Here is a 21,774-nt window from a genome sequence, read left to right on the forward strand (position 1 = left end):
TTTAATGTTGCTGAATATTGTGGCTAGATATTTGATAGTTATATAAATAACTATAACATAATATCTGGGCCTACATTATATTACCTTAACCTTTTTTATTGTTGTGACACAACAGAGGTTTTATATCTGAGTTTTTCTTCTCAGTCTTTTCTCTTCAGTTGTTTCTTCTCAGTCCTAAAAGCATTACAGCCTTTGTCATGGCTAAGGAGCTTCACCTGGCCTCAACGGACCCCTGCAGTTAAGGAATTATATATTTAGCTTTGATTTAACTAGTATGAGCCAAGCTGAAGAGTTTAAATGGACAAGAGCAGTTTGGATGGAAGGAGACAAGGAGGAGGAAGGTACTATCCTTACTAAATGGGTTCAGGGTGAAATTGTTAGATGGCCTGTTAAAATTAATGCATTAAGAGCTTTATCAGAAGGTAGATCCCCTAACAAAAATTGGTTGAAATTTGATCTTGTTAAACTAAAATGTAGTTCAAAAAAGACTCATCTACATTTTAATTGTATTTGATAAGATTTATATTGTTCTTATTTTTCGAGAAGACATTTAATTTAGCAGTATTTAATTTAATTTTTTTTGTTTCCTAAGCTTAGCAAATTAAATGCTAAAAATGATGTATCACTTTTTTGATGATATTATTTCATTTTTCTTTTAGGATGATTTTCATACTTGTGAAGATTTCAACTTTACTACCACAGATGCAGATGATAGTAACTCACCTCCTAAATATAAACATGGTAAATTTGTATTTTTGTGACTTATGAACTGTAGTTTAGGATAACTGAAGCAAGTTGAATACTATTCTTTTTTTCTTCCCAAATTATTAGGCATTCTATAAGAGCCTTATTAAATTAAAATTGATAATTATCAAAAAATTTCTAGTTCTAGTGTTAACAGTTAAGTACATCTGGTTCCCAAAAAGTTTAAGAGAAAATGTAGGTAGCTATTTTGAGAAAAAAATTTGTCTTGTCCAAAAAATTTAAATTTTGCTGTTTTTAGTATTTATTTTAGCAATAAAACTGTTATGTTGATGTGTTTTTGTGTATTCAACAGTTAATTTTTTATTTTACTATTCTTTTTTATTTGTATGTAAGTATACAAACTGAATTATTACGATCTCTAATTTTAGAGCCTAATAAAGTTACTGGTTATAAATATAAAATAAAAATACCATCTCTATCACATTCATCAGTTAAAAGAACAGCCATAAAGGTAAAAATAAACATTATTTTATTTCTACTTACTTTATTTTAGCTGCATACAAATCTGCATACAAATTCTTATCAAAAAATGCATATAGATGCATTTTTTGAGAAGAATTTTTCTGAAATGTATATCATTATTCATATTTTTTTTAAAATGTATTTATGACATTAAAAAAAAAGTTACTAAACAAATGCAAGGATGCAACGTGTATTACTTTGTTGATGCTGTTTACTTAGTTTATATATCAGATGATCTCCATACTTGTGAGAATTTATTTTTACTTTCACAGATGATTGTAACTCACCTCCAAATAACAAAGAAGGTAAATGTTTTTTTCACTTTTAAAATATAGTACAGGATGGCTGATACAAGTTACTATTATAATAGGCAATACTATTTTTAAAAATTATAATAAATATTTGTTCCAAAAAAGCCTTTATAAATTAAGTTTTCAGCAGAGTTTTAATCGAGGAAGTATCAAATATAAAACAACAAAGGTTTACACTTTAATAAATTTAGTTACCATATAGTTTACAAGAGAATATATTTGTAGGAAGCAGTTTTTAGAAAACAATTGAATTATCAGAAAATTTTGAATCATGCTAAGTTATGTATTTGGTGCATTTGCATGTATTTGGCCTGGTTAATTACTTTCTTTAATTTTAGAACCTAAAGTGTCTGGTCATAAAAGTTACGTTACAACGCCACCTCCACCACATTTATCAGATAAAAGAAAAACTAGCAGAAAAGGTAAAGAAACAAAACTTTTTTATTTTAACTTATTTAATTTCTGCTCTAATCTACAGGATATTTATATCATTTCATTGATGTATTGGAGTAATGATAAGTAATATGTAAATACTAATAAAGATATCTTTTTATATTTTTAGTTCCAGATATCGATTATTTTATTATTGTTTTTTTTAATTGACAGTTTATGGTAATAAATTCTTTTACTTACAAACAAAAGTCATTAATTATATATTTACTGATAGAGTTCAACATTCCTAAATCCAGTTCCCCAGATATAAGCAAAAGGAAGTTGATAGTGGAGGATCCTAAATGCAGTTCCCCAGATAAAAAGAAAAGGAAGTTGGTATTAGAGGATGCTTTAATTCGTAGATCACATCAATTACATATGTTTTGCATAGAGCACACTTTATAAGTATACTTTCCATTTTTGATTATTTCTAAGTATGTCATTTAAACTTGTTTTATGCCAGTTTTTGTGCTCAATTTTTTTTCATATGACAATTTTGATAACTTTGGAAGTACATCTTGAATCTTGTGAGCCCAATTTAAGTAATATTATATAAAGTTGAATTTAAAAATCCATGTCATCAAATATTTTTAGCATCACCAGTGGATTTCAGTAGTAGAAGTAGCCCTAAACTGTTGTCTCCTGTAAGGAATCAGGTCCTTTTGAATAATAATACAGATACTATGAGTATATCTGTTGCATCATTTCAAAGTAAGTATATTTTTTGTTTAGATCTTTTTTTCTAATGAAGTTTCTTTAAATAATTATGTGAAATGGTTGACATTAATCAACATGGATACTATTCAACAATAATAATTTGGAATCTCAAAGTAGACTAAACAAGTTATTATATTTTAGGATTCCAATCAAAAGTTTTTGAGAACTTTATCGTTTTAAAAGAAATGATTAAGTCACTTGGTCATAGATATGAAAAGGATGATTCACCTTTCTTTATTGAACAATTTACTGAAATCGAAGAATTTAAAGAGTTTGATGAAACTCTATGTGAAAATGATAAAAAAAATATGTTTTGTGAGTTTCAATTTTGTTTCAGAAAATCATTTTTATTGCTTTTCATTTAAATACTATATCCACAATTTAGGTGGCAATTTGAAAATTGTCTTTTTTTAAAAATCCCAGAGCAACTAAATAACACAGGTCAACAGCATTTTTGGGGCCAAAGATATTTCAACGAATTTAGGGTAACTTTGGGGTGCTGATTCTGAATATGTAATCAGTTTTGCCAGATTGGCTCAAGTTTTTGAGATTTTTTGTGAAATGTGTAAAAAAAAAGACGTAATTTGCTACACGCGCATTAACTTTATTGATATTGTCATGAATACAATAAATTTAACAAAGTAAATGTTGATTTTAGTTTATTTTAACTAGTTTTAGAAAGTAATCTTCAAAAATGAACAAGACATGAAAGATAGGAGACATTTAATTGCTGGAAGAGCGCTTTTTATATGATTTTCTTCTATGTGAGCTATTCGGGCAGTCATGCTGTAGATTCCAGCAGTAATCAGCCATCATATGTTTGTCCCATCTGCCTTGGTACCTTTCCTCCATCACCATAATATCCTGATGAAATCTCTCCCCTTGTTCTTTGCTAAAATCTCCAAGGATTTCTGGAAATCTGTCCAAGTGACTGTGAAGATAATGCAATTTAATGCTCATGTGTACACCCAGATTCCTAAATCTCAATAGCATGTTTTGTACCAGTTCTTCATAATTGTCTGCCTTTTTATTTCCCAAGAAGTTCTTCACTACCAACACAAAACTACACCATGCAGCAGCTTCAATGTCATTCATTTCCTTAGGAAAATTTGAATCTTTAATGAGTTTCCGAATTTGAGGACCATCAAAGATTCCTGCCTTCAATTTTTCGCTACTAAGACCAGGGAAAGATCTGCAGATGTGCATGAAGCAATTACCATCTTTGTCTAATGCCTTTACGAACTGCTTCATTAATCCTAACTTTATGTGAAGTGGTGGTAGAATGATTTTTTCCCTGTCCACCAAAGGTTCGTTCACTATGTTTGATGCTCCTACTGTCAAAGTGTTTGATGCTCCTACTGTCAAGGTGTTCCTTGGAGGCCAATTCTGTTTCTCCCAGTGCTGATGTTTTGCTCTACTATCCCACATGCAGATGAAGCAAGGATACTTTGTGTATCCACTTTGCTGTCCAAGTAAAAAGTTAACCATTTTTAAATCAACACATATCAGCCACGAATGTTCATGGTAGCACAATTTCTCCAAGACCATTTTGACATTTTTGTATTGTTCTGCAAGTTTAGTTGAGTGAGCTACTGGAAGAGATGCACACTGATTGCCATTGTTCAACAAAACACATTTCAAACTCCTTTTAGAACTATCTATGAAAAGCCTCCAGTCTTCAGGACGATATACTTGTAAACCCATTTGCAGCATCAGGCCAGGAATATCCTTACAATATACAAGTAGGTCATCTTCACAGAAAAATTGAAGAAGTGCTTCTTCTCTGGTCCTGTAAGATGTAATTTTAGTTCCAGGCGTCAGACAATTTTTTTCACTTAGCCTTGAAGCTAAAAGTTCAGATGCACTTTTTGAGAGGTTAAGGTCTCTTTTTACATCATTGAGCTCTCCTTGGGTAAATTGCGTAGGTGTTCTGAAACCTTCATATTCTGGTTCACTTCCAGAACTAATGCTTAGCTCCATACCCTGCATTTCATCATCATCAGGTGGGGGAAGGTCAGGTAACATGGTAAACGCAGGTACAGGCACATCTTCACAATGAGGGACAGGCCTTCTTGCAGATTCCATGTTAGGATACTCCCATTTTTGTTTCTTATGCTTATTGAATCCTTGCACTTGCACTGCACAGAAATAACAGTCATCATGATGATTTTTTTGCTCTCTCCACACCATTTGAACACCAAATTTGAAGCTTTTTCTTTGTCCTTTGCTCCATTTTCGTAATAATTCGAAACATGCTTTGTACACTATGTGTGGTGCCCAAGACTTGTCTTGGTCCCCAAGCATAACCCCAAAATAGGCCAAATACACTTTTTTTATGAAGTCTGTTATGTTTCTTCTATGCTTTTGCAGTGTATATTCACCACAAATGTAACAGAATGAGTCTGGATTGTTAAGACAACTTCTTCTTGATGAGTTCATGCTTTTCACTGGAAAACAGACAACAACATAAAGTTAGTGCAAAAATCAAGCTATGAACAAACTTTTAGAACACTAATTAACAAAAAACTATATTAGAACTGCTCAGTTCAAGTACTAATCCCAAGAAATTAATGAGATGATGCGTCGCATTTACCAACAAGTGCTATAAATAAGATACCAAAAATATCAAAAACTTGAGCCAATCTGGCAAAACTGATAGCATATTCATAATCAGCACCCCAAAAATACCCCAAATTCATTAAATTATTTTGGACACCAGTAAATTTTTTGTTGTTGTTGACCTGTGTAATTAGAACTGTTCGTGACCTGAGTACTTATTTATTCTAACTCCATTTTAAAATGTTAAAAGAACGTTTCAAAGTTAATATCTGAAAGATAAAATAAAATAGTTTTTTAACTTTTTTTTATTTTAAATAGTTTTTTTGCTTATAAATATTTAGTAAATTTGTATTTAATTTCAAATAACATTTTAAATAGTTATTGTTAAAGTTTAAAATGTATTGCTACCTTTGGAAGGTCATTTACTATTTTCTCCCAACATTTAAAAAAAAATTAGAATAAATAAGCACTCGGGTTGCGTGTTATTTGCAGATATATTTATATACACTAAGAAACTTCTACTTTGTTTTTGTTTAGCTTAGTCGCTTTGAAAACTGTGGGGGAGCAACATGCCATGAATATGTTAGGAATATTATGAACAAGTAAGTTGGTTACGGATATCTTATTTTTTCATATATTTAAAAAATATTGTTTTTGCCATATAGAAATGATTGATAATTATTATTGTATTACCATATAATATTACCATGGCCCCCACAAGAATCATTAATTGTACATTTGGTCTGGGGAAATTTATAAAAGAAAATATTAAAACATCTTTATTTTGGGCCCCGGAAATCTTCCCCATTTTTGATGATTGTTTTTTTTAAGTTCATTTGTTTGAGTTGGTAAATCACATGTGTTACTTTTGAGGGTTATGTCAAATGGCGTCATGAGCGAATACAATTTGAATGGGAAGTTAAATAAGCTGTCTTTTCGAAAAACAAATACAATGAAGTTAATAGTTGGTAAGTTATTTTTATTTATGTCAAAACTAGATTATTTATTACTAAGTTAAATTATTACTACAAATTGCACAACACTTTTTTAGTTCAATTCTAAAATATGGAAAATAATGCTTTGTTAAAATTTGACTCAGCAGACATAGGTAGATAAATAGATAGATATTTTTTTAATTAGCCATTTTACAGTAAAAAAATATTTCTTTTTAATCTTAGAAAAAACAATATTAGTTACAATTAGAAAAATATACAGGGTGTCCGCTGGTTTTTGAGTGGACATCCGATTTAAGATTATGTATAAAATGGTCGTAGGAGACAATCACTCATATAGCTAATAGCTGCATAATGGGAATTCAGTTTGTCTAAATTTGATTCCAAATGGCGAGCTTTGTGGCTAAAGCCTAGACATTTAACAAACTTGGGAAATAATACTTTATGCCAACTAGTTTTAAGATAAATAAAAACAGGTTGGAAAATTATTATTTAAAATAAAAAGTTTAATTTTTTTTTTCTTTTTCTAGCAACTGTTGCTAAGTCGAAAAAATATACAGAAAAAGATGTCGAAAATAGCATTGGTGTTATTTTGAAACACGCTCCTTTGCGAAAAGGTGGTAAGAAAAATCTACGAAATGAAAACAATTAAAGATCAAGAAATGAACCTTTATGTTCTTTTACAATAAAGATTTTTTTGTTGAAATAGAATTTTTATCTTTATTCTTGTCTTTTATTTCCCTGAAATTGGATCTTTCTAAGATAAAATAATCACTCCATGCAATGCTAGTATAAAATTTTTTTACAACATGTTAGACCTAAGAAAAATCAGTTTGTTTGCTTCTTTTAAATAAAAACATTAATGTTATTTAGGTTATTTTTTTACACATTTACATCTTGACGGTCGGTTTATAGTCACAAACGCGACGTCATTACGACGTCTTTAATTGACTTCAAGCGGGATTACACTTTGCGACTATAAACAGACCGTCAAAGTAGGACGTCCTCGCGACGTCCTTCTGACGTTCGTGTGTTTGCTGGGGTACACTTATTGCCGTGTCAAAAGCCTCACATCTTATGATCCTCTTCCCCATCAGCTGGTAGGTGTGGGGATGGTGGCTCATTTTAGTAAAAGGAAAGGTTTACTTATTTATTAGATTTCTAGTCTCTACTAAAACTGTTTATACCATAATTATAGTATATAAAGTAAACGAACTTTGTTGGTTTTCTGGTTTCTAGTGCAGAGACCAAAGCCACTACTTAAGAAAGTGGTGGGTTTCTAAGATAATTTTCGGGTAGGAGCAGGCAAAGAAAATATTTTAGGGAGAGGACAAAAAATGTAGCACGAAACCGGATCGCGCATTTTCTATGTAAAGCGCGGTCAAACTTTAAATGCACGGTGTTCAAAAAGCTCTTAAGTTTTAAAAAGAACGGTCCCTTGGTCCAAAATATGTGAAACAACAAAAAGAAAGGTCCCTTGGTCCAAAATATGTGAAACATCAAAAAGAAAGGTCCCTTAATCCAAAATATGTGAAACATCAAAAAGAACGGTCCCTTGGTCCAAAATATGTGATATATAGGAAAATGCCGGTTCTGGGCCATTGATACCTTTCCTATACTTAAGGTTGATAACTTTGATGCGTTGACTTACCTTTTATTCAAAAAATTTGTGTGCTGAAGTTATAAAAATTTTCTTACCGCAATAATATTTGTTTTCTTTCCGTGAAGTTCTAAAATTTTTCTTGTCATATTCCGCAACGAAGTAATAAAATAATCTTATCGGTAACTACTTGTCAGGTTTTTAAAAATTTTCCAAGATGGCGTCTTATTCCGGACCAAAGAGTTTATTAATTTAAAGCAGGAGGCTCAGGACAAGGTCTGTTTTTATAATGCCCAATAGCCAAGGTGCTGATTTTATCATTAGCCTGCCTGCCTGCCTACGGTCTTTCTATCCATCTTTTTGGCTCTGAGTGAGGGTTTTTTTTGTTAGTTTGTTGGTTTGTTATTTTTAAAAAATAAAGTTTTTAAAAATTTTACTACAAGGTGTTAATAATGCTTTGAAAGTCAAGACCTTCATTCGATTTTTTCAAGACGTAAAGACACAAGTGACCGCAGTAAGAAGTATCACCAAACTGAACCCTTTCGCTGTTATAATAAACGGGGCTTTTCAAATAATTAACCAGTTCAACAAGAGGGGGTTGACCATAAGAATCGAAACTGTATTTCTTATCACCGTCTTTAAACCAACACACCCAATGAAAACCACCTGTGCTTGAATCACCTGTGTTAGCAATACCGCATTCTTTTCTTCTCGGTTTTTTTGGTAACTCGTCTCTCATAAGAACACCTCGAAAGTTTTTCAATTTTAACTGTTTAGCAGCCTCTATCAATTGAAAGTTGGTTAAAGCCTCGTTTGGTAAAACAATTTCTTCTACATCGATCATTTTTTAAATTTGTTTAAAAGTTTATCCAAGTTATTGAAAAGATGAGAGAAGTTTATAGAATAGCTCCTAAGAAGGGTATGCTCGAGAAGGGTGAATTAGGCCCAAGCAGCAAACCAGAACCAGCATAATTATATCCTTTTCCAGTTTTAATGAAGAGTCCATCACCATGAACATTTTTAGTCCACGGAGTTATAAACAATCCGTTTCCACTTACAGTCTTCAACTTCATTCCATTACCATTTTTGCTCAAGTAAACAACACCTCGTCCTGCAAATTTATCGATCACAGTAGACCCAAGCGAAGAGGCAACCCCTCCCAATAAGCCATTAGCAAATACTGGAGCTGCACGAGATGCAATCATTCCTAATAAAGGTAAAAGAGCTCCAATGAAGCCTCCTTCTACTTTAGAGTTGTATGCAATTTGTCTTTTGCTGAGTTTAAGAGTGACACCTTTTCCGTTGCTGTATGCTTTTTTAATTTTGTTTAATTGCGCGTTAGTGACAGCAAGAGCATGTTCACCGTCTAAGTCTTGATGAGTGAGTTTAATGCTAGCATCAGTTTTATCATGCATTGTTTTTTTAATTTTATCAACCTGTCCTTGTGAGATGTTAAGTTTGATTTTTTGATAATTGCTCATTTTTTAAGCGTTGGAAAATTATTTATTTCACTTCTCGAATATTTCACTTCTGTAACATCCTCTCCACAAAAATCAACCAAATCTCCATTTTGATCAATGATGCGAGTAACCATTGTTGAAATTTCGAACAGTTTAACAGGAAGATAAATCAAATGCATAGGTCTCTCGATGATTTTAAAACCTGGACTAACATTTGGATAAAAGGAGTAAATGCAATTTAATTGGCTTCCATTAATATAGGACGATCCGATAACGTTGTTAACAATTCTGATGATGTTAATGCTTGAAATTCTAACGATATAATCAGACTCGTATTCGGAATTGGAATTTAATTTTCTTTTAGTAAACTCTAAAACTGAAGCGATGCTGTTCTCCACGTTAAAGTCAATCAAATAATTCAAGCCAAGTTTAATGGTTGATTTTAAAGTATTAAGATTGATTCCAATTTGAAGGTTGTTTGGAGAGTAATTAATTTTATTCGCAATAATATAACTTCCGCGTTGAGCTGTTTTTATCGTGAATGAAACTTTTGCAAATATTCGTTGATGTCTTTAATGTCATAGCTTCCATCAGGAATGATAATGTTTTCCCAATTAGCTCCATTGTTCATGCGGTATTTGAAAGAATTGTTTTTACTGCTTACATTTGGAATGCTGCTATAAGTCTCAAGCCCGAGAAAAGCCATTTCATAACTTTTCCCTTTGTCAAAAACGATTTTGTCTAAAAATTCAGTTGTGATAACACTTGATTTTCCATCTACATCGATTATAATACCAGGCATTTTTTAAATAATTATTATTTTTTAAATTGTTTTTAGAAAAATAAAAAATCTTCAAACCCGCTTCGATATTTTCCATTTTCTTTTTTGGAGGATAAATCAATGACGGCAAATCCGTGGGGTTGAGACCAGCAATGTCTGCAAAACTCTTTAAATTCTTTTAAACTCATGTCACATGAAGCATGATCTCTATAAATATGATCTACATTTTTATCATCTTGAGGAAACAAACAAATAAAGTTTGAATTTGTTCTAATTGAATGTCTATCAAGATCGAAATAGTTTTGAGCAAGATAAAAGCAATCTGCATTAGAATGTCTCCCTCTAGTGTAGTAACTTTCACATTTATTTTGCTTTTCTCCTTTTAAATCATCAAAGATCATTAAATTGTTTTTAGTCGAATCGAGATCTTCAGGTTCAGGCACATCGTCAGACGTTTTGAAAAACTGACACTCCATATTCTCGTTGTCTGAATATTTTTTTAAAAGGTTGTCAATAACATCTTCAGGTTTTAAATTCAATTTTTCCATTTCGTCTAGTACCTTGAACAAATCGTCAATAATCTTTTTTGGTAATTTTTTTTCGAACGAACTTTTCAATATTTTGTACTCGGGTTGGTAAAGAGATTTCCCAAAGACTTGCAAGTGGTTATAATCCAACCATCCAGGTCTAATCAGCAAATTGAGAAGCAACGTTGTTTTCCCACAGCAAGACCTTCCAACAATGAGTCCTCGAATGCTTCTTGGGAAAAGCTTGTTGTTTTTTCTTTTGGTTTTACTAATGTTACATGAATAGTTATTGATTTCCATTTTTTATATTAAAACTTTTTTTTATATATGTTAAAATGTATTGCGTTAAATGTAAAAGAGAAACTGAAACCATTCATATGAAAAACGAGAAGACAAAAAATAGTCGAAATATGCTCAAAGGGACTTGCGACTCTTGCGGAACGACTAAATGCAATTTTGTTTCTTCGCATGCGCTCAATGGATCATCTTCTGCAACAAAAGGAGGTGATTTGGTGGAATCGATTAATAAGCTGTCGAGCAAAATCAAGCTTCCGTGGGCAAAATTTCCAGGAGAAATGCATATTCCCGGGATGAACTTTGCAGGTCCTGGCACGAATTTAGATAAGAGGTTGACTTCCACGGACATGTATCAAGATTGGAGCAAGCCGGTAGACAGAGTGGACAATGCAGCATACCATCACGATTTGGCTTATAAATATTTTACGAGGTTCAAAGCAGAAATTTGGCAGATCAGATGATACTTGAGGAGATGGATTCAATCCCTAATCCCACTCAAAAAGAAATCAACGAAAGAAAGCTTATTGCTCCTGTGATTAAAGCCAAAGCTAAATTTGGATTAGGTCTCACGACGAACCTAAAATGGACGGATCAGCTTGCAGAGGAGCTTCATAAACCGGTCATTCATCATTTTAAAAGAAGAAGGGTGAACGACGTCGATGAAATATGGGCTGCAGATTTGGTTGACATGCAATCGTTTTCAAAATTCAACAACGGCGTAAAATATTTGCTCATGGTGATCGACGTGTTTTCAAAGTATGGATGGATTGTTCCATTAAAAAGCAAAACAGGTCTTGATGTAGCTGAAGCGTTGAAAAAAATATTTGAAGAAAGAAAGTGTATCAAATTGTGGGTAGACAAAGGAAAAGAATTTTACAACAGGGATGTGAGAGCGTTGGGTGTGCAATTATATTCTACTGAAAACGAGGAAAAAAGTTGTGTCGTCGAGCGATGGAACAGAACGATGAAAGAGAGAATGTTTAAATATTTTTCAGCTAACAACACCAATAAATACATTGACGTATTGGATGAGATGGTGAAAAATTACAAAAATGATCTAAAAATTTATTTTTTAATATGTTAAAATGCATGCTCCTCACAAGTTTTTTAGAAATTTTGCCTCAGCAGAAGTTCACAGTTTAGATTTGCAATTAAGATTTTTGGAAGAGAGGATAAGAGAGTTGGAGGAAAGAAGACCGAGTAACATTATTGTGTCTACGATAAAGTTGGATCATCCTACTTATTACAACACGAACGGACAGTATGAGACTTTTGCTCAGAAAGACATTAAATTTACTGCTCTCTCCCATACAACGATATCTTTATTCATTGGACTGAATTTGGAGAAAGGTGTTGCAGTGGTGACATTAATGAATAAAATCACTGAGCAATTGAATTATAGAAAAAACGAAGTTATTATTTCAGAGTCTGTAGATAACATTATTATGGATGTGAATAGCAACAGCAATCAGCGAAAAACTTTGTAAGATTAATTATATTGATTTAAAATAATTTTTCTTAATAAAAATGGAAATATTGAATGAAAAACTTTATCCGGTTCTTCCATCGGCTCCTTCAGAATCGCGCGAAAAAGGACACGTTTACCGTCTTCAGAAGATCGGTGAGATTCAGAAAGAGATAGAGAGTGAAAAAGCAAAGAGAGTTCATCTCAGCAAAAAGTACCATCGCGTTTTTAGGATCATTTCGAATGTAGACAATACGATGCAGGCGCTGTGCATTGCTTTGGGTGCGACTGGAATTGGACTTTTGTCAACCATTATTGCCAGTCCAGCAGCGATTGCGTGTGAAGGCGTGGCTATTGGAATGGGTTTTTTGTCGATTGTTGGTGGTCAAGTGAACAAAAAAATGGCGTTGAAAGCGGAAAAGCATGAAAAGATAAAAGTGTTAGCCGAGTCGAAATTGAACACGATCAGCGAGCACATTTCCAAAGCGTTGATGGACGGAAAAATAAGCGATTCAGAGTTTCAATTGATTCTTGGTGAGATTCAAAAGTTTAAAACAATGATGGAAGAAATACGAACCAAAACCAAAATAGGTATTGATGAAGTCACCAAAGAAAACTTGATCCAAAAAGGACGAGATGACGCGATTCAAACGTTCAACAATTTGTTTAAGAAAGGATCAACATAATCGTAAAAACCAGTTTATGATTTTTTTTCCACGTATTTTAAAAAGATGTTTTTCTTTAAAATACAAGACCCGAACAGAAGGGATGAAATTGTGAAAGAAATTAATGACAGAAGAAAGAGGATTTATCAAGACAGCATCAACGACAACATTTCAGATGCGAATTTTCAAGCTGATGTGAGCAAGCTGTTACAGCCGATCATTGGTAGCAATGAAAAGATCATCAAAAAAAGCTGATTAAAAAAAGAAAAGAAAATGCCTTTTGAAGTGAATAAAGTTGGAGATAAAATTTACATTGGTAAAATGGAGGTTGAAATGGATGGAGATGACATTATTGTAGGTGGTGAAAGGTATGAAGGAACAAAAGGTCTTTGGGAGCTGATGACTAAGTTTGAAATACCGAACGAGTATACTGATGAAGATTTTCAAAATTATGAAAAAATTTTGATGGACAGTGATGCTATAAGATCTGATTCACAGCCGCATAAACCAAAAGCTTCAAGAAGACCTAAGTATCAGCAACTTATTGCTCCTACTTGGGAAAAAATGATGCGTATTGAAAAAGGAAAAAAATGTCGTGGAGTGATCATTCTTCCGAGCGATCCGAATGCGTTGGTGGAAAAGCTTGAATTAAGTATTGCTGCTCGGCATGCTGGAAATACAGGTTCGAGAAATGAGGCTGTTGCTATTTGCGATGAGCTGTTGAGACAAGGGGAAATTAATAAAGAGGAATATAAATCGTTAATGAAGACTATTGATAAAATTATTTTAAAAGAATTGTTTTTTTTAAAAATGCTTATTTGTAATAATCGAAGATATGTGAAAAAGAACGTTGTTGGAGGAGGTGGCATTGTAGACATGATTAAAAATTTCATAAAAAGAGCAGCTGCTTCAGGCATGTCGAAAGCAGCAGTGAATTTGCTTAAAAATGCTGCAACAAGCAAAATTGGACAAGAAGCGATTACAGCTGCAAAATCTGCCGGTACAGAGTTAGCTTTTTCTGCCATCTCTGCTGCTAAAAACGTAGCCATTGATAAAGGCAAAAAGACCATTGAGAAATTAAAGACTGGTTCATCCATTCAAAGTAAGAAAATGTCGAAACAGAATGCGATTCGAATCCAAGACCTGGTGAAGATGGGAAGCGGCATGAAAATTGCTTGAAAATGCGTATTCCGATGAAGCTAACGCGATAGCGCAAGTGGAGGGAGCACGCTCTTCGGGCGTGCATGGGGAACTTCATATCATGTCCTTCAGACATGATATGAAGTGGGGAACAGGCCTAAGGGCGTGTGGATGAGCCTCCTCCTCCTCCGTCTTGCTGTGTGCATCCTCCGTGTGTGAAATGAATTTAAAAAAATTATTTTCTATAATAAAAATGATAAGAACCGACCGATTAATAGTTACTGAGAGCCCAGAGTATGATATTGGTATTGAAAAAGTGGATTTTTTTGAGTACCTTCCAACCAATCTCGATTTAAATTCTTCAGGCACGATTACTTTTGAGATTGACTGTCGATCGATTCAAACAGTGCCATCAGAGGCTTACATTCTCATTGAAGGAGTGTTGAAAAAGAGCGATGGAACCTTTTACGAAGCTACAGACAAGATCGCCTTGGTGAACAATGCTTTAATGTATTTGTTTAACGATGTGACTTATGACTTGTCGGGAGAGCAAGTGGAAAGAGTTATTTATCCAGGTCAAGCCACCACCATTCTTGGAATGTTAAAATATCCTTATGGATTTCAGCTTGCAGATGGTTTGAAACAAATGTGGTTTATTAACACATCAAATCTTGTTGAAAATTCAGGATTTAAAGTTAGACGAGACCATTTGTTTGCAGACACTACATCTGTCGGAGCTTTTTCGTTTAAAATTCCGTTGAAACACATTTTTGGTTTTTGCGAAACCTATGACAAAGTTGTTTATGGGTTCAGACACACCATCACCTTTACAAAGAAAGAATGCGATGATGCGATTTATAGAGCGGAGAGTGTTAGTGCAGGAATGATTGATCTTAAAAAATTCAGACTTTATATGCCTCGCGTTGAATTGGATGTTTCGAGGAAGACTGATTTCATGAATTTAATGGCTAAGAAGATTCCCACTCAAGTGGCTTATAAATCAAACAAATGCGAAAGGCAGCTTATTCCAGCTGGTCAAACAGAATTTATCTGGTCGCTTGGAAGAATCACGGATAAAAGCGTTCCAAGATTTATCGTGTTTGGACTTCAGACAAACAGAAATTCCAGTCAAACTGTTAATCCGTCACTTTTTGACCATTGTGATGTTAGCAATTTTTACGTGACTGTTAATGGAATAAAGTATCCAAATTATAATTACGACTTGAATTTTGGAGAAAACACGGCAGTTTCAAATTGATACTTTTTGGAACTTTATTCTGAGCATGCGCAGTCAACAACTTCAAAACATGAATATCTTGTTTTTTCAATAATTTTTTTCTGAAGCTCAACTATTCTAACTTGTTTTTTTTATGTTTGATATTTCAAATTTCTTCTAAACCGTAGCGAATTTTTTCAGAGTTGACCGATACAACCTCCTATTATAAGTTTTATTGTTGCAATTAAGATTTTCAACAAAAGCTTTTAAATCAAACGGTAAAATATTTTTCTTGAAATAATCAGTTTTTTAATCAGCTATATTATAATGAAACGAATTTTCTGTAGCTGAAAGTAAGATTTTTTTTTTCTTCATTTTATTCTCCTTCTTTTAAAGTTAATTCTGAAGACCGGTTATTTTTTTTTTGCACTTTTTTTATTCATCTTACATAACTGCTATATTTAGGTATTTTGTAAACATGGACCATTCAACCTAGTAAAATCTTATTTGTCGAATATGTGGAGAAGCTATAATGAAAGACTCAGTTGATGTGAATAAATATTCTGAAAGAATTGAGAATTCATATTATATAAACACTAGCATTGACAATAAAAAAGTTCACCCACAAAAAATGTGTAGGAGATGCTATTCCATTTTGAGGAACGTTGAAAAAGGTTCAAGCACCAGTGTTAAAGCAATCAACTGGCCATTACCATGCACAGACAAATGTTTTTGTTTCCCCAAAATTTCTGGGAGGAAAGTTAAAAAATTAAAACCTGGTCGACCATGTATCATGGAACAAAATCAAAAGAGATGGACCAGACCAATCATAAATAGCTTAATTGGTAATATACCAATACCAACAATTCGTTTAAATGTAATTGATATTGATCCTGTATCAAATCCACATTTAAAATTATGTATATGTAAGTTATGCAACAACATCATGTACAAGCCACTAATACTAAAAGACTGTCAACAATCGTTTTGCTCAGTGTGTTTGTTTAAGGAGATTGAAGGAAAGTTGGAAACAGAAGCAAAATTCTTTATTTGTGAACAACATATTCCGTTAAATACAATTTTTAATTCTGTTAATGTAATACAAATGATAGAGCACATTCTTTTAGGTTGCAATAAGGGATGCAAATTAAAATATACAGTTAAAGAAAATGAGCTTAAAAAATTACACGAAGAAAATTGTACTGGTTATATGTTATTGCAGGCTCAGATTTGCAAAAAAACTACAAATGGGCTTGATACAACTCTTGCTGATGTATTTTTATTAAAAGAAAATGATGATATACCACGGATTGTAGAAGATGCTGCATTGCATGTTATAAAGCAAAAGCTAGTTAACTCTGAATCAAACTCTTTTGCCTTTCTTTCCGGAGGACCAAGGGTAGGTGCATTTTAAGTATTATGGCAGAAAAAAAAAGTATATTGTTTTGTCGTAATTGTTAAAATAGAATTTCATTTCAATTCTTACTTTCTAGCCTTTGCACTTTACTTCCAATCGTGCACTAGAAACACTTTATGCAGATTTTCAAAAATTTATTCAAAAAGGTCAAATACCAAAATTAGCAAAGTATTGTAACAATTTCATTGACTCACCACTTTTCGATATTCCTTTGACACAAGTATTACATTTTTCTACTATATTACATTTTTATTTATACCATTTATTTATATATTTTTTATTAATTTATTGAATTTAGGTGTGCATTCCATCCCTGCATATCTCATTGGGAATTTATCTTAAATTTTTTAATATGCTGGAAGATGCCTGTCATCTCATAGATGTTAAAATTGCAGCAAAAATGTGTGAAAAAAATCAAACTGCAAACAACAGAAATTTTAATGAATATATTGCACTTCAGTTAAAAATATATGAAGGAGAAAAGGTTATTGCTGAATATTGTGAAAAAATAATACTAATTCATGAAGCCATGGCAATTCAAGTTCTGTGTTCTCCTGAAAATAAAGAAAAGCTCTATGAAATTTGTCAGCCCAGAGTAATTCATTTTATGGAGAAGAAAAATGCTAAGGTATAATGAGTTAATATTTTAAATAATTTAATAAAATATTTCATGCTTTTATGTGTATGTAGCATTAATCAATTTAAGAGCAATGGGCCCTTTGATATATATATATATATATATATATATATATATATATATATATATATATATATATATATATATATATATATATATATATATATATATATATATATATTTGTTGTGTGTGTGTATATTTTTTTATATAGCTGATCGAATTAGAAGAACTAAGATCCAAAACATTTGAAAAATCTCATGGACCACTTGTGAATAAACTTGACCAAGTTCTATGTGGTCTTAATGTTCAAAGACAAGCTTATCATGGAAAATGTTTTATTGGGAACCATGTTCCTAAAATGTTGCAGGTTTTTTCATCTATATTTCTGCATACTTTTAAACATGAATTTTATTAATATCTTCTCAAATACATAAGTTCATAAATACATAAAGGTTTTTAAACATTAATTTTGTAAATGTGCCCTAAAATGATCTTTGTTCATTAGATAAACAGTGTCCTAGATCTTTGCAATTCAATACCTATGATAGTAAGCGATCTTGGATTTATTGATACAGATGTTCATAATGAGGCAATGGTTTTGAGTGAAAAATTTTTCATTTTGTTCTGCAAATATGCAACATGCTAAAACTTTATGAATTCAAGTGAAATCATTAATAATAATCCATTATCAGAATTAGGTGAAATTACATTTTTTAAAAATTTATTGTCTTGCATTACAGTCCTCTTATTAGGGTTACACTTGTAAGGGTTATCATAGTTATTCTTTTCTTTATTTTCTTTATTTTCTACGTTCTTTTATTTATTTACTTTTTTGGAATTAGAGAGAGCCATTGAAGAATTAATGAGTTACTTTCGTAAAACATGGCCTAACGAGTCCATTACGCCAAAAATGCATTTGTTGGAGAGTCATTATGTTGATTTTATAAGAAATTGGGGTTTGGGTCTCGATATTTACGGAGAGCAAGGTATAGAAAGCATGCATGCTGAGTTTAATAGTATGAACAGCACCTTTTGCCATATGAAAGGAGCGCAGCGACTAAAAAGTATTCTGTCTGAACATTACATCAAAAACTCCCCAGAAACATTGAAAATCAGACCAACCATTAAAAAAAGAAAAGCTTTGTGAAGTTTTTCAGATGAATTGTGTAAACAGAGTATAACATTACAACTTAATTTCAATTTTTTTTGTAAGAATTTTTTATAATATATTATATATTGTATATTTCCAAAAAAAATAAATAAAAATAGTTTATATTTGAATTTCAATGGTTGGTATTAAAACAGCAACGAATATTTTATTTTTCTAATTCATTATATTTCAGTTTTTATTCTTTACGTTTTACTTAACATCTTGTTCAGTACCTATAACAAAATGGAAATTTTAGGGAAAAAACGTATTTTTTTTTAACGAAAAAAATTCTGAAAATATATAGAAAAAAAAAATAACCGGTTCTTCAAAATTTGACAGACTCTTTAAATACCTTAACTCGTTCTCTTAAACACTCCAGACTTTTTCAAAAAATTTATTAAAGTACTTATTTATGAAGAATTACTGACTTCCCTAAACTTCATACCAAAAAAATAGGTAAAGTTCTAAATCTTGTAAAAGTTTGACAAATTCTTTTGTGTAATATTTTTCTCTCTTGAAAGCAAGTAATAATAAACACTTATTAAAAAAAAGAAATTTTAACATGCCATTGTTATAAAAAGATATATTAAATTAAGTTATTAGGGCAAGGCTTTTCAAAGTTTTTTTGCGTGTTGCACGCTTTATTAAAAATCAAGCCGGAAAAATATTTGTTAATGCGCATGCCCACAATAAAGTTCCATTACGGAACTGCCGTGAAAAGAAAGTGGTTATGGCTAATGCAGATGCGTTCTCTTGATGAAAAATATTACGGCACAAACGAACTTGTTTGTCAATCTGGGTTGTCCTTGCTTGAATATATAAAATTGTATCCCTTATTCTTTGTGGATATCAGCAAGCAAAAAGAAAGAGTGGCGTCGGAAACAGCTGAATTGGTGGTAAACCTTAAATTCCGAACTTCGACTATTGCAAATACCGTTATTTTTGCAGTGGTTATTTCTGATAAATTGCTTAAATTTGTTTCAGACGGAACCAACATGACTGCTGTTTATTAACTTTTTTTTTAAAAAAAAATTGAATTGACTTAAAAAAAAAATCTTGGTATAATAAAATGAGATATACAATATCGTATTTGAAAGATTTGCTGAATGAAAACGGTGTTAATAAAACGGCAGACGATTTAATAACGTTGATGATGCTCGTGGTTGAAAATAATTTGATCAGTAAAGATAAGATTTTAGAAAGAGCAAAAGAAAAGAAAATACGTGAAAAAAAAGAAAAGAAACCAACCGATCCAAAATGGGAATGGCTTCGTTTTGTTAAGAAAAAGCCCATCACTGTAAGAATAATCAACATTGAAACGAGTGAGGTGGCTGAATACAAGTCTCTTTACAAGGCGATGGAAGGGACTGGCCGTGGATGGAGATAATTGGAGCGTCGAGACGGAAAGGTGGATAATGGAATCAAGATTGAATTTTTAAATTCTGAAAAGCTTGAAAAACGTAAAATGCTGCAAAATTGATTTTTTAACTTTTGTTCTGTTAAAAAATTTTCTTGGCAATCTTTTGAATTTCCTTGATGATAGCTTTGAGTCTTTTCGAAGAAATGAAAAGTTGCTGAAAATAAAAAAATTGAATTCAGGTTAAGAAATTTCTTGGCATAAATAAAAAGATGGGTAATATGCAAAGCAAATATCAAGTTTCACTGCTTGACAAACTCTGGCTGTCTGGAAAAATTCTTGAAAAGATTAGCGAATTTGAAAGTGATCTTTATTTGAAATTGTGTTATAAAATGCCGTTAATGAAAGATAATTTTAAAAATGAGTACATGTCAGTTCACGAAATAATTAAAGGCCTCTATCTTCTCAGAAGTCAGCTGTATGATGAAATCATGAGCAGTGATCAAATAAGTAAAAAAGACATGTGTAATATTAAAAAACTAATTCTTCACGATATTTATAATCTAAAATATATATTAGGTAGACACAGTGAAATGTTTGATGATATAACCAATCCAATTGATGTTACATTTCACATTGTTGGAGATCATTTCCGCTTGATCCAAACATTTGGTGAAGAGGAATTGCTGATGAGCGACTATGACTCTCTAAAATGGATGAAGATTCAAATTGACCTTATGATTCATGGTTTCCCATTATTATTCGAAAGGGATTTTATTTCTGAAAATGAGATGGAAATGAAAAAAATTTCATTAGAGATAAATAAAATACATAACGTAAAGAAAAAAGAGGAGGAGGAGCGGTCCTTTTCGAAGAATTGAAAGAGTTGCTGAAAATAAAAATTGAATTCGAGTTGAGAAATTTCTTGACATAAATAAAAGGTCGAGTGAAGAAATTGAGGAAATGAGAAGATTGCGTGATGAAAGGAGAAGAGAGTTTGAAAGGATGAGTTTAAGTGAGATTGAAGAAAGGATAAGATTGCGTGATGAAAGGAGAAGAAGGTTTGAAAGGATGAGTTTGAGTGAGATTGAAGAAATGAGAAGATTGCGTGATGAAAGGAGAAGAGAGTTTGAAAGGAGAAGATTAATTGAGTCGGATAACTATATCATCGCAGAAGAGTGGGAAGAGCTTCAAAAATTTATTTCAAGACATTGGATGGGAAGATTTTGCGCTCCTGCTGCTTAATTTTTTAATCCTGAAAGAGTTGCTGAAAATAAAAAAAATTGAATTTGAGAAAAAAAAATTTTTTCTTGGTATTTAAAAAATGTTTAGTATTAATGAATCAGGTCATCTAATTGATGTTCTTGGAAACCGATATGTGTTTGTTGACCATTATGATGTGATTGATGAATATGGCGCTTCATATACACTTGGTTTTGATAAAGATGGAAATATTCTTTTGGTTGATTTTGATTCTGGTTTTGAAGAATGGGAATACGATCAACAGTTTGAAGGACCATCCTATTGATTTTTTTAATTCTTTTCAAAGAATCGAAAAATTTCTTTACGACTAATGGTTCGAAGAAGAAAATATGCCGACAGTGTGCCAAGATTTAAAAAAAATTGAATTGACTTAAAGAAAATCACGGCGCAGATAAAAATGAGTCACATATCTTCAAAAAAATTAATCGCTAAAGAGCGAAAAATTGAAAGCACCGAAAACGACGACTGAGGCAAGACCTTTACCTGCTACTCGTTCGATTGCTCAAAGTCCAGTTTCGAGGCCGGTTACAGCACCGCGCCTTGATCCTCGTCAAAAACCTCCTCTTGCTCCAAAACCAACCCATTTGCAAAATCCTGTT

At 32.1% G+C, this 21,774-nt stretch overlaps 1 protein-coding gene and 1 pseudogene across 4 annotated transcripts; both read left to right on the forward strand.

Moving 5' to 3' along the window:
• Window positions 1-274: 274 nt before the first annotated feature.
• Window positions 275-6,885, forward strand: LOC149881044 (uncharacterized; annotated as a pseudogene). The gene is made up of 10 exons (XR_016445372.1): window positions 275-460; window positions 660-741; window positions 1,390-1,532; window positions 1,877-1,960; window positions 2,206-2,355; window positions 2,574-2,681; window positions 2,829-3,006; window positions 5,789-5,848; window positions 6,120-6,214; window positions 6,730-6,885. The product of XR_016445372.1 is annotated as an uncharacterized LOC149881044 (transcript).
• An 8,538-nt stretch (window positions 6,886-15,423) lies between these two features.
• LOC145180654 (uncharacterized) lies at window positions 15,424-18,543 on the forward strand. Of its 3 annotated transcripts, none has more exons than XM_090068196.1 (6): window positions 15,424-15,628; window positions 15,816-16,749; window positions 17,066-17,395; window positions 17,617-17,772; window positions 17,911-18,103; window positions 18,248-18,543. In XM_090068196.1, exons 2-5 carry the CDS (start codon window positions 15,883-15,885, stop codon window positions 18,049-18,051), a joined length of 1,494 nt encoding a protein of 497 aa, XP_089924322.1. In that variant the 5' UTR covers window positions 15,424-15,628; window positions 15,816-15,882; the 3' UTR covers window positions 18,052-18,103; window positions 18,248-18,543. The 3 variants fall into 3 exon arrangements, with proteins under 3 accessions (XP_089924322.1, XP_089924319.1, XP_089924321.1); XM_090068193.1 differs by lacking the exon at window positions 15,424-15,628 and adding an exon at window positions 16,844-16,987 and having other exon boundaries at window positions 15,839-16,749; XM_090068195.1 differs by lacking the exon at window positions 15,424-15,628 and adding an exon at window positions 16,844-16,987 and having other exon boundaries at window positions 15,839-16,749; window positions 17,617-17,754; window positions 18,248-18,381.
• Window positions 18,544-21,774: the final 3,231 nt, after the last annotated feature.

This window comes from Hydra viridissima, unplaced genomic scaffold (assembly GCF_058129835.1).
Source record: "Hydra viridissima isolate aposymbiotic clone 2 unplaced genomic scaffold, HvirCarnegie_v1 scaffold_12, whole genome shotgun sequence".
Classification (NCBI taxonomy): Eukaryota; Metazoa; Cnidaria; class Hydrozoa; order Anthoathecata; family Hydridae; genus Hydra; species Hydra viridissima.